A 12350-nucleotide genomic window follows, 5' to 3' on the forward strand; every position below is an offset into this window, starting at 1 on the left:
CACAAGACATTCAGGACCCATGGTCCAGTCCTCTACACAAAGAAATTTCATTATGGTTTGATATGGTATCGTGAACAGATTTGTTTACAGACTCCACGAAGAAACGTCTATCCTCAGTGCATCTGTCTGTCCATGCAACAGAACTCTTATTGTTTTGCAGACAGAAAACAAATGCAGGGATCCTCTGATGAATGCTCATCAATTCATCATGGAGAAACATTGGCATGCATAAAGGGCCTCGAGCAAGTTTCTGTGTTAGGATTGGAACACATCGTCCGCCGAGGTGGTGGTCAATGCTATTAAGAATCAGTTTTTTTTTATAGATCTCTGGGTAGGTATGATGTTTAAAGATATTATATTAGAGCTAAAATGTTATATGATTTTAATGTTTGTTCTCTCTCTCACTGCCCTCGGGCTTGTAATGAAGTTGCTTATACATTAGCAGCTATGGGGTTAAACTGTAAAAGTGGTCCTATGCTGGGGCAGGACCATTAATGGAAATCTCTTTTCCATCTACTGTATAAAAACAAAAAAACAAAAGAAAACAAAACATCACAATTCGGAAGCGCATTTCAGACGTGTCACCCGCAACAGACGATCATCAGGAAAAGGTATATAATCCCTGAGATGTAGATATCAGGAAATGGAAAATTTACTACATACTTTAGTAAACAAGATACATACGATCATCTGACGGATTACCAACGTAGTACTTATTTGCACGAACTCTCCCAAACAACTCTACAACTACAACACGCATGGGATTGTTCTACAGTGGCCCAAAATGTGGATTCCTCCAACCAGACTACTCTCCTCATCACATTTCTACTCGGTTTCACGATGACCTATCCCGTGACATATACTACTTTATTACAGAATTTGTACATCAGTGATGCGCCTCATGAGACCCAACTCCATAGGACGGCTTGACGAGGCGTGGGATTAGAGCTTCCTGCTCTTCAGGCAGGTTTTCGACAGAATTCTCTTCCCAAACATGTTGTTTCGAAGAGCGCCGACGTGTGGCTTGATGGCTCGGACCAATGCAGCCTCAACCTCAGCACCCTGCAAGTTACAAACTTCGGTTCAGAAAGAAAATATTCGACATGTTTGAGGAAAAAACAAACTATTCTATATGCTTGAGGAAAAAAAACATGATGGTGTGCATTGTATGTATTTTACCTCGCACTCCCGGAATGCTGTTTGGATCACATAATTCCCATACTGATCAAGCAAGATATTCTGCAGCTTGGGGTCATTGATAAGCTCAAGGATGATCTTTGCACGCTTTGGCTCCCGAGCTTCTTTCAGGCATTTCTCAACCACGTTGCTGCTGCACTTTTGCATCGACAGATATCCATAGCTACCCTCAAGCTTGTCCAGAATTTCATTCGTCGCCCAAGTAACCTTGAGGTCGAGTATGAACTGTATTACATAGTTCCTGCAGCGATTTGTTCATATGCTCAGCATTCAAAAGCCGAGGCCACAAAGGAATCAAAGTTACATGAACTCTGAAGGCAAAAGGCAACGTACATACCCATACTGGTGTTCTGCGAGATCGAGAGCCCGAGTTGTGATACTGTACAACAACTTGTTCTTCTGCTCCTTATTGGCATGAATAATACATTTCTGGATGATACAACAACCTTGCCGATCCTTTGCTAGCTCAACGCAATATTTTGTGGCCGCATTGAGAAGGAACTGCAATGGTAATAGTAGACCAAAATCGAGTTTACGAATTGGTAATAACAGCAAAGAAATACGTAGGAGTGGCTAAGTACATTTATATTATCATTTTCTTGTTCCTCGATACAACTAGCATGAACTTGGCTATACTTCCCAACATTTCCTCTAATTGAACACCCTATGGTTAATTCAAACATCCTTAGTACTATGTTCCACCAAACAGCACAAACTCATCTGGAAGGCGCAAGCAGAAAACAAATGCAAAGTGCACGCTTGGATCCTAATGCACAACAAAGTCCTAACAGCAGACAACCTGCAAGAGAGGGGATGGCTTCATCAGGAACATTGTGTTTTGTGTAATGGACCTTTGGAGACAGGGCTTCATCTCTCTTTGCTTTGCCCCTTGCAAAGGCCGTTTGGGGCCAAGTGTTATCTTGGGAAAATCTCATGGTGCAGCTGCAAGATGCAGCAAGCAAGATCCCAAAACAGGAACACAGACGTTTCAATGGAGTACTAATATATATTGTGTGGAACTTGTGGAAGGAGAGGAATTGGAGGATTTTTTAGAACGAGTTCAAAACGGCACAGCAGGTTGCCTCATTGACCAAAGAGGACATTGTGCAAAGCAGTGTTTTAAAGGCGTCGTCTAGGCGTCGCCTAGGCGTCCAGGCGTACCCAGCTCGCCTTGGGAAACAGTGGCGCCTTGTCGCCTAGGCGCCGCCTAGGCGTCCAGGCGTACGAAGCACTCGCCTGGACGCCTAGCCGCCTTTAAAACATGGGTGCAAAGGCGCAGGGTTTTTTTCTTTGCGGGGTGAAAAAACTGAAGGTGGGAGGGGTGTATCTACTTTGGTCCTAGGACCGGTGTGATTGGCCCAATGGGTGCCATGTGTACATAAAACACTCTCTTTCCTATACTTAATTGAGCGGCAGAGCTCCTGCCTTTTCTTTTAAAAAAAATGTTCCACCAAATAAGAATTCATTGTAGAGCACATTACAGATTATTTTAGATGACTGTACTGGAAATCTTGGAGACATGTATAGCAAAGAAAATTTTGAAGTCAAGTGATAGTTAAAATACAGATAGCCAATAAATGTTCAGGAAAGGGATATCATAGACCATGATGATTAAAGTAATATGCTTGGCTGCCTAGCAGCTATAAATATGTAACCCCAACCCCTCAGGTTGGTATGGCATTTGTGTGAGCTTGTGTGAGAAATAGACAAGAAAATTGCCCCAACTCCTAGTGTCATCCTCTCTCGATGAGTAAGAATTCTCCTACTACCAAGAGTGAGAATTCAGCGACTAACAACTGGTATCAGAGCCGTATTATCCTGTAGCCTGAGCATCTCTTGCTCATCTTCTCTCCCAGCCCCACAACAGCCCCATCTGTTGGCAGCAGCAGCTCCTCCGGCCGCTCCTGTTCACTCCTCTCCCAGCTCGTCTGAAGCAGCCCTCTCCCCACGCAGCAGCCCCCCGGTAGCGCGTCATGTCCGCAGGGCAGTCTCAGCGCTCGGTCGCCTCGAGCACGCGGCGTCGGCAGGAGGCCGAACTTGCCGCGGCAGAGGAACGCGAGCGAGCGGCGGCAGAGACCGCTGCGGCGGCGGCAAGGGCGTCGAGGCTAGCAGCGGCGGAGCTAGCAGCAGCCAGAGCGGAGGCGGAAGCAGCGGCGGCGACGAATGCAGCGCGTGCGGCGGCGGCGAAGGTCGAGGCTCTGCGCGGCAGCATCGGCAGCTCCATTTCCGCTGACGACACCGCCGACGCGGACCTCGAGCTGCTAGAGAGGGAGGCAGCGCGAGCGCGGGCGGCGCAGTGGACAGCCGCGCACATCCACGAGCGTGGCGGCAGCCCAAACAGGCGTGGACGCGCTGGCGGCGCTCCTGGAGGAGGCGCGCACGGCGGTGGCGCTCCTGGGGCAGCCGCGCACGCCCACGAGCGCGGCGGCAGCCCAGACAGGCGCGGACGCGCCGGTGGCGCTCCTAGAGGAGGCGCGCACGGCAACGGTGGCGGACGGGTCGATGGAGAGCGCGGCCTTCACAGGCAGCGTGGCTCTCTCTCCCCGGATCGGTACCGACGGGTCGATGGAGAGCGCGGCCTTCACAGGCAGCGTGGCTCTCTCTCCCCGGATCGGTACCGTGGTTACCACGGGCTCCAGGCTGTTGTCAGGGACGTCGGTCCCGGCGGTGGGTGGCCTACCCTCACCAAGACCAACTACGTCGAGTGGGCTGCGGTGATGAGGGTAAAGCTCCAGGTGCGGCACATGTGGGAGGCAGTCCGGTATGGCGACGTCGACTACGACCTAGATCGACGGGCGCTGGATGCTCTCATCGCTGCAGTCCCGCCCGAGATGCAATTCTCGCTTACCAGCAAGCGGACTGCCAAGGAGGCTTGGGACGCCATCGCTGCGGCACGCATCGGCAGCGACCGCGCCCGCAAGTCCACACTGCAGGCACTTCACAAGGAGTGGGAGAACCTGGCCTTCAAGCCAGGTGAGGACGTTGATGACTTTGCTCTCCGTCTCAATACTCTGTTGCAGAAGATGGTGCAGTTCGGCGACGACACCTACGGCGAGGAGAGAGCTGTCGAAAAGCTCTTCCGCTGCGTCCCCGAGAAGTACAAGCAGATGGCTCGCTCGATCGAGTCTCTGCTGGATCTCTCCACGATGTCGATCGAGGAGGCAATAGGTCGCCTCAAGGTCGTCGACAGCGATGAACCACAGTCCCTCTCGGGGCCCATCACCACTGGCGGGAAGCTCCTTCTCACTCGGGAGCAGTGGCTTGCCAGCCAAGGTGACCGGAGGAAGGGGGAGCCTTCTTCCGCGACAGGCGGCCGCAAGCGTGGCAAGCCGCGCAAGGCGCGCAGAGACGCCCAGGCCGGGGCGCGAGGACGTGCCGAGGGTGATGCCCGCGGAGGCGCCCAGGGCGGCGCCGCCGGCAGGCACAAGCCGGCACAAGACGACACCTGTCGCAACTGCGGCCAGCTCGGCCATTGGGCCAAGGACTGTCGGCAGCCACGACGCGGCCAGGCCCACGTCGCACAGGCGGACGAGGAAGAGCCGGCTCTGTTCATGGCACATGCCAGCATCGAGCTACCTCCAGCGGCACCGGCCGCAGCGGCTCTCCTCCACCTTGACGAGCCAAAAGCACACGCCCTCCTCGGCGACAGCTCCGGCAACGACAAGACTGACGGGTGGTGCCTCGACACCGGCGCCACCCATCACATGACCGGTCGACGGGAGTTCTTCACCGAGCTTGACTCTAGCGTCCGAGGCTCTGTCAAGTTTGGGGATGCCTCCGGCGTGGAGATCAAGGGCGTCGGCTCCATCATCTTCACCGCCGTGTCTGGTGAGCACAGGCTGCTCACCGGAGTCTACTACATCCCCGCGTTGAGGAACTCCATCATCAGCTTGGGACAGCTGGATGAGAACGGTTCGCGCGTGGTGGTTGAGGACGGAGTCATGAGGATTTGGGATCGTCGCCGTCGCCTTCTTGCCAAGGTATCCAAAAGCGCAAATCGACTCTACGTCCTTAACGTGCAGGTGGCACAACCCCTCTGTCTCGCTGCTCGTCGGGACGACGAGGCGTGGCAGTGGCACGAGCGTTTCGGGCACCTTCACTTTGAGGCCCTGAAGCGGCTCAGTGCCACGGAGATGGTGCGAGGCCTGCCATGCCTCGACCATGTGGAGCAGCTCTGTGACGTCTGCGTGTTGACGAAGCAGAGGCGACTCCCCTTTCCCCAGCGGGCGAGCTTTCGAGCCAAGGAGAGGCTCGAGCTCGTGCACGGGGACTTGTGTGGCCCGGTGACACCGGCCACACCGGGAGGACGACGCTACTTCCTGCTGCTCGTCGACGACCTCTCCCGCTACATGTGGGTGATGGTCCTCGGCAGCAAGGGAGAGGCTACGGACGCCATCAGACGCGCGCAGGCTGCTGCGGAGGTGGAGTGCGGCCGCAAGCTGCGCGTGCTGCGCACCGACAACGGCGGCGAATTCACGGCGGCTGAATTCGCGTCGTACTACGCTGACGAGGGCATTCAGTGCCACTACTCCGCGCCGTACAGCCCGCAGCAGAACGGCGTCGTCGAGCGGCGCAACCAGACGGTTGTGGGGATGGCTCGGGCCCTCCTCAAGCAGAGGGGGATGCCGGCTATCTTCTGGGGAGAGGCGGTGGTGACGGCCGTCTACATCCTCAACCGCTCGCCTACCAAGGCGCTCGACGGCAGGACGCCGTACGAGGCTTGGCATGGGCGCAAGCCGGCGGTCTCCCACTTGCGGGTCTTCGGCTGCCTCGCATTCGCCAAGGAGCTTGGCCACATCAGCAAGCTCGACGACAGGAGCACTCCGGGAGTGTTCATCGGCTACGCGGAGGGCTCGAAGGCCTACCGCATCCTCGACCCGAAGACACAGCGTGTGCGCACGGCGCGTGACGTTGTGTTCGACGAAGGGCGAGGATGGGCGTGGGACAAGGCAGTGGACGACGGCTCAGCTCCGACGTACGACGACTTCACTGTCGAGTATGTCCACTTCGAGGGAGCTGGGGGAGTAGGCAGTTCTTCTTCGGCGAGCGCGTCTACCCCAGTCTCCGAGCCTCCACCGACCCCGGCACCTGCTACTCCGACAGCACCACGCTCTCCAGCTAGGACCTCGGCTGCGATGAGCTCTTCGCCGGCTCCACCACAGCCGGCAACGCCACGCACTCCAGCACCGACAGGCACCACTCCGGGCACGTCTACTCCACCACCAGCTCGTGTCGAGCACGGCCCGGTTGAGCTCGCTACTCCGCTCTCTCACGACGAGGAGCGCGTCGACGCGTACCACGACGGTGAGCCGTTGCGGTACCGTACGGTGGAGAACCTTCTCGGTGACCAGCCGGTGCCGGGACTGGTGCCTCACGACCTGGAGGACCTGGAGGCGCAGTTGCACCTTGCGTGTGACGACGGCGAGCCTCGGTCGTTCGCAGAGGCCGAGAGACACGTGGCATGGCGCGCCGCGATACAGTTGGAGATGGATGCGGTTGAGAAGAACCGCACCTGGGAGCTTGCTGACCTTCCTCGTGGTCATCGCGCGATCACCCTTAAGTGGGTGTACAAGCTGAAGAGGGATGAAGCCGGTGCCATCGTCAAGCACAAGGCTCGCTTGGTGGCACGAGGTTTCGTGCAGCAGGAGGGGGTCGACTTCGACGACGCCTTTGCTCCCGTGGCACGGATGGAGTCCGTGTGACTCCTCCTTGCGCTAGCTGCCCAGGAGGGCTGGCGTGTTCACCACATGGACGTCAAGTCGGCGTTCCTTAACGGCGACTTGAAGGAGGAGGTCTACGTGCACCAGCCGCCGGGATTTGCGATCCCCGGCAAGGAGGGCAAGGTGCTCCGCCTGCGCAAGGCCCTCTATGGCTTGCGGCAGGCACCGAGGGCGTGGAATGCCAAGCTGGATTCCACGCTAAAGGGGATGGGCTTCGAGCAAAGCCCGCACGAGGCGGCCATCTACCGACGAGGCAATGGAGGTAATGCCCTACTGGTGGGTGTCTACGTCGACGACTTGGTGATCACCGGCACCAAGGATGCGGAGGTGGCGGCATTCAAGGAAGAGATGAAGGCCACCTTCCAGATGAGTGACCTGGGGCCTCTCTCCTTCTACCTGGGAATCGAGGTACACCAGGATGACTCTGGGATCACGCTTCGACAGACCGCCTACGCCAAGCGCGTCGTTGAGCTAGCTGGGCTCACCGACTGCAACCCAGCTCTCACTCCGATGGAGGAGAGGCTGAAGCTGAGCCGCGACAGCACGACGGAGGAGGTGGACGCTACGCAGTACCGGCGTCTTGTGGGGAGCCTTCGCTACCTCGCCCACACACGGCCGGACTTGGCATTCTCCGTCGGCTACGTTAGTCGGTTCATGCAGCGACCGACGACGGAGCACCAGCAGGCTGTGAAGAGGATCATCCGCTACGTTGCGGGGACTCTCGACCACGGCCTCTACTACCCGAGGTGCCCTGGGGCGGCACACTTCGTCGGGTACAGCGACAGCGACCACGCCGGCGACATCGACACCAGCAAGAGCACGAGCGGGATCCTCTTCTTCCTCGGCAAGTGCCTCGTTAGCTGGCAGTCGGTCAAGCAACAGGTGGTGGCCCTGTCCAGCTGCGAGGCCGAGTACATAGCGGCCTCCACCGCTTCGACTCAGGCGCTCTGGCTCGCTCGACTGCTTGGTGATCTCCTCGGCAGAGACACTAGAGCGGTGGAGCTCAGGGTGGACAGCAAGTCCGCTCTAGCCCTGGCGAAGAACCCCGTGTTCCACGAACGCAGCAAGCACATCCGGGTGAGGTACCACTTCATCCGAGGCTGTTTGGAGGAAGGGAGCATCAATGCGAGCTACATCTAACACCAAGGATCAGCTTGCGGACCTGCTCACCAAGCCCCTTGAGAGGATCAAGTTCCTTGAGCTCTGCTCCAGGACCGGGATGGTTCAACTCCCCCACAAGACGACGCACAAGACTTAGGGGGAGAATGATGGATAAGTCTCTGTGCTGCTTTGTGGGGCTGTTGGCTGTACTGCTGCCACAAGGAGGGGACTGCTGTTGCTGCCAAGTGCCAAGGACAGCACAGCACCCTTGACTAGCATCTTAGCATCTAGGACTAGCATCTAGGACAGCATATTAGGACAGCATATTAGCATCTTAGACTAGCATCTTGGCATATGCTTGGCTGCCTAGCAGCTATAAATATGTAACCCCAACCCCTCAGGTTGGTATGGCATTTGTGTGAGCTTGTGTGAGAAATAGACAAGAAAATTGCCCCAACTCCTAGTGTCATCCTCTCTCGATGAGAGTAAGAATTCTCCTACTACCAAGAGTGAGAATTCAGCGACTAACATTACGGGCTTTAGTTCGCATCAGTTTGAATGTTTATGCTTTCTCGGTATTACTTCCCATGGCCTATTATTTTGTATATATCTTAGGACTGGAATGAAGCCCTATGTGCCCTGGGCCTGGACCTGCCCTTACTAGGGAATTAGATTAAATTCCAGCAATACAGGATGTTGAGACTAAAAACTTAGGAACAAAAAAAAGAGAGACAACGTGAATTTACAATCAGGCCTTTGAACGTTTTTAGTTCTCTTACAACAATAACCGTAGTGGTATATGCTTTTTTTTTCAGGAACAAACAGGTAGGAGACCTGCCTATAATATTGATAAGATGGCATAGCCAGAGTACAAAAGCCATAGACAGCAACACAGCAAATAAAATTTGCAGCCTGACAGGCCACCATGGTCTCTGTTATGAATGATACTAGAGAATTATTTCTTTCTTTATTAGCAAGGCTGCATTCAAAAGAGAGTGCTACTATTGGCAAATACAACTAGGCACTGACAGTATATTGAAAAAAAAAAGACTGCATACAGTTACTTCCAATTTAGATGTCCCAAGGTACCGAAGAAGCCCCGGCTGGTCAGGTTTGGGCTGATTTTGGATGATTCAATAGTATTCTGTGAGGGAGAATAAGTTGAAACAAGTTGAAACAAGCTGAAACAAGCTGGGAACTGACCAGCCGAACGGGCTGCGATTATCGTTGTTATCAAAACAAAAATCATTGTACGAACCTAAACATAAAACTATGCAAACTAGTGTATAAGCACCAAGAAGGACTAGATGGCAGATGGTTACCCAATGGATAACAAAAGCAGGATTTAGAGGTTCACGATGATGGTTACTAGGGCATGCTCAAACCATACTGGATATTTAGTTTTATGTAGCAGAGTAAAGAATTATAACAATATGAAGCTGATAAAAGGAAGTTAGAGACAGTCAGACAACATTAAAGGCATGAGTAAGGCTACATTGAATTAAAGTAAAAATGTCTTACTGCTTTGCACTCAGGTGACAGCTTCTGCAAGCAACGGTGTGCAACGTGACTGCCATTGGCATCCATCATCAGAGTAATGGCACCGTGGCTCAGAGCAGATACTACCATGGAAACTTCATCTGAGGTACTAACAGTTTCTATCACCTTTTGCACCACACGTGTCCTGGATTTTTAAGTTCGAAAACAGTATAAAGCTATGATAAAATGAAAACGAAAAGAAAGCAATTAATATCAAAAGCATGAAGTGGACATACCCATGCATGTTGCATGCAACTTTGACTAGCTGGCCAGGTATTTTGGTTATTTCATAAAGTATATGCGTCTTTTGATTATCATTGCACTGCTCAAGTAGTTTTTGTATCAAGTAATTTCCAAATGGATCAACCATAAGTTCATCGATATGCTCAATTACACCATCAAAAACCTTTTGGGCATCCTCTTGAGAACCTTCTGTAAATATCCTTTGGAGGAAACGGCAGCCATTCTGATCCTTCGCCAAGTGGTACAATTCTCCAACAACTTCATCAACTGAATTACAGTTCAGTTGGGCAGATTTCATGGCCACCTCAGAATCCAAGGATGACGGTGAACTTTTCACTTTATCATAGATGCAATCTTCTAATAAACCTTTGGGTGAATGCCTGAGCCCAAATGAATGTTTGAGCTTTTCAGATAGCTGAATCTGACAGTATTCACAGGTTTCACATAAGCAATCAGGATAACTTGTACAAGGACAATTATTCACACGTGTCAAACTCCGTCGGTTACTTCCATTAGGAATTATAGCACCATTCCAGTAGATATCAGGACTGCCATGTCCCAGATGACGAACAGTGGGCACTCTAAGGTGAGGTGCAGCTGCATACTTGGTTGATGAGTTGATAACACCATATTGATTGCTACTGATCCAATGAACATCAGCAGCCTGTGGAATTTGCTGATAAGAATACTGTGGCTGCATGATAAAATTCCTCTCGACATCAATATCATGCCGCTTGAATTTAGAGTCCATCTGCTGCTGATAATAAGGGGCATATGTTTGTGGGTGCCTATCGATAAGGAGATGTTGCTGGAAAGGCAAAGCTTGTGGTAAATTGGTTCTAGCCACAAAAGCATTATCTGTGCCATGCATCCCTGTGTACATTGGAGGATTTTGTGCACCAAAATTTGGTTTCATGTGTCCAGCATTGTTGACCATCAAATATGAAGGCACAAACTCATCCTGACCAAATGCTGGCTGAAGTGGCAGATTTGTTGGGTTGTCAGCTGATGTAAACAAACAGTCTGCAAAACGGAGCCCATCCCTGGATCCAACATTGCCAGAGTTAGCAGAAGAGTCAGCAGCACTGCCAGTGAAGCTCAAGCTCATGTTCTCAAATGCAGATGCCAATGACTGATCATCAAATAAATTGGCATTGTCAATGGTACCCAGACCATTCCGAGCAGGGCTTCTTTCACTCATAGGAACCCACTCTGCCTCAAGAGAAGAACACCCTGCAGATTGTTCCCCATGATCTGCAAACATGGCTCCAGTGATGTTGCCAAGAAATGGCTGATTGTCCTGATTACCCGGCACTTCGTCCATGCCAGTACCAGCCTACCAGGACAGTCCACGAAGCCAAAGTGCGAAACTCGATCACACAATGTAGGTAGATTCACCAACACTACGGCACCCAGAGTTGGATGTGACGCTCGAGTACCACGAAATCACCTACATGATCACAGGAACAAGGACAAAATCGTTACCAAATAAAGGCAAGCGTTGGTACGAACGATTTGGCATGAAGACAAGAGCAGGAGACAACAGGGTGTCCGGGGAAAACAGGGGAATCGCCACATGTCAATAGAATTTTCGTATCCAGATGGCAAGAAGGACAAGGTACCTATGACTATGGTAACGCCAACTCTAAGAATCCCAAAGAATCCATAAACACAACAAAACCGTGAACAATCTTGGTTGGTGAGCAGAGCATGAGATTTCGCTACTGAATCCTTGATTGTATTTCGCTTGCGCAAAGATGACCAAAAAAATGCGCGGTGAAACTGGCAGCAATCCGATGCCACGAAACCCACCCGCACACGCCAAGATCGCGAAAAACCCCGAGAAAAACCCCCCGATCAAGAGAACGCCTCGCCAATAACCGAGGACCGAGGGGTCCCGCCGCTAAAAAGCCGATCTTGCCAAGAACCAACCGCGTGATCAAACCGATCGAGAGATATACGGAGCCCCGATCGACCCAGACAAGAGACGCCACAGGGAGGGGGAGGTAGTAGTAGATGATTACCAGGAAAAGCCTCAGGGGAGAACGCGCATTAGCAGGAGCGCCGCCGCCGCCGCGCGATCCAGCGGCCTCGGGGGAGGGCTCGAAGGGCGCGCCGCCGGGGAGAAGAGAATTGGGGAGAGGCGGCGGTGGAGACGATGAGTTTCTGAGGGATTTTTTTGAGGGCAAGGCTTGCGCTAGAAGGAGAGAGGTGAGAGAGGGGGGAAGAGCAGAGGAAGACCGAAGACGATTTGTTTCTGGCTCCCTGCGGCTTGGGTTCCTTCCGCTTTCTGTTGCTGACGCTTCTGCCCCTCCCTCTCTCTGCAGCTGGGATATCATCTGGGGGCAAGAGAGGGTGACACATGACATGAGGCTACTAGCCTGCTGCCATGCAAGCATGCACGGACTGCATGCAGGCCGAACCGGAAGTTCTTGAACCTCGTTCAAATGAGATTATCAATACAAATTGAATAGTGTTATTTTTACTCCCTACCTTTTTTGGAAATAGTAAAAGAAATTATACTAAAGACAATACTTCAACAGCACTTTT

The 12350-nt window shown here is 52.7% G+C and overlaps 1 protein-coding gene across 1 annotated transcript; it reads right to left on the reverse strand.

Annotated features, from left to right (window-relative positions):
* Positions 1-636: 636 nt before the first annotated feature.
* Positions 637-12027, reverse strand: LOC136509385 (pumilio homolog 11-like). Its single transcript, XM_066504202.1, has 6 exons — positions 11825-12027; positions 9794-11250; positions 9540-9702; positions 1535-1698; positions 1180-1438; positions 637-1062 (listed from the first exon to the last, which is right to left on the reverse strand). Exons 2-6 carry the CDS (start codon positions 11122-11124, stop codon positions 943-945), a joined length of 2037 nt encoding a protein of 678 aa, XP_066360299.1. The 5' UTR covers positions 11125-11250; positions 11825-12027; the 3' UTR covers positions 637-942.
* Positions 12028-12350: the final 323 nt, after the last annotated feature.

Source organism: Miscanthus floridulus, chromosome 15 (genome assembly GCF_019320115.1).
Source record: "Miscanthus floridulus cultivar M001 chromosome 15, ASM1932011v1, whole genome shotgun sequence".
In the NCBI taxonomy this organism is placed as follows: domain Eukaryota; kingdom Viridiplantae; phylum Streptophyta; class Magnoliopsida; order Poales; family Poaceae; genus Miscanthus; species Miscanthus floridulus.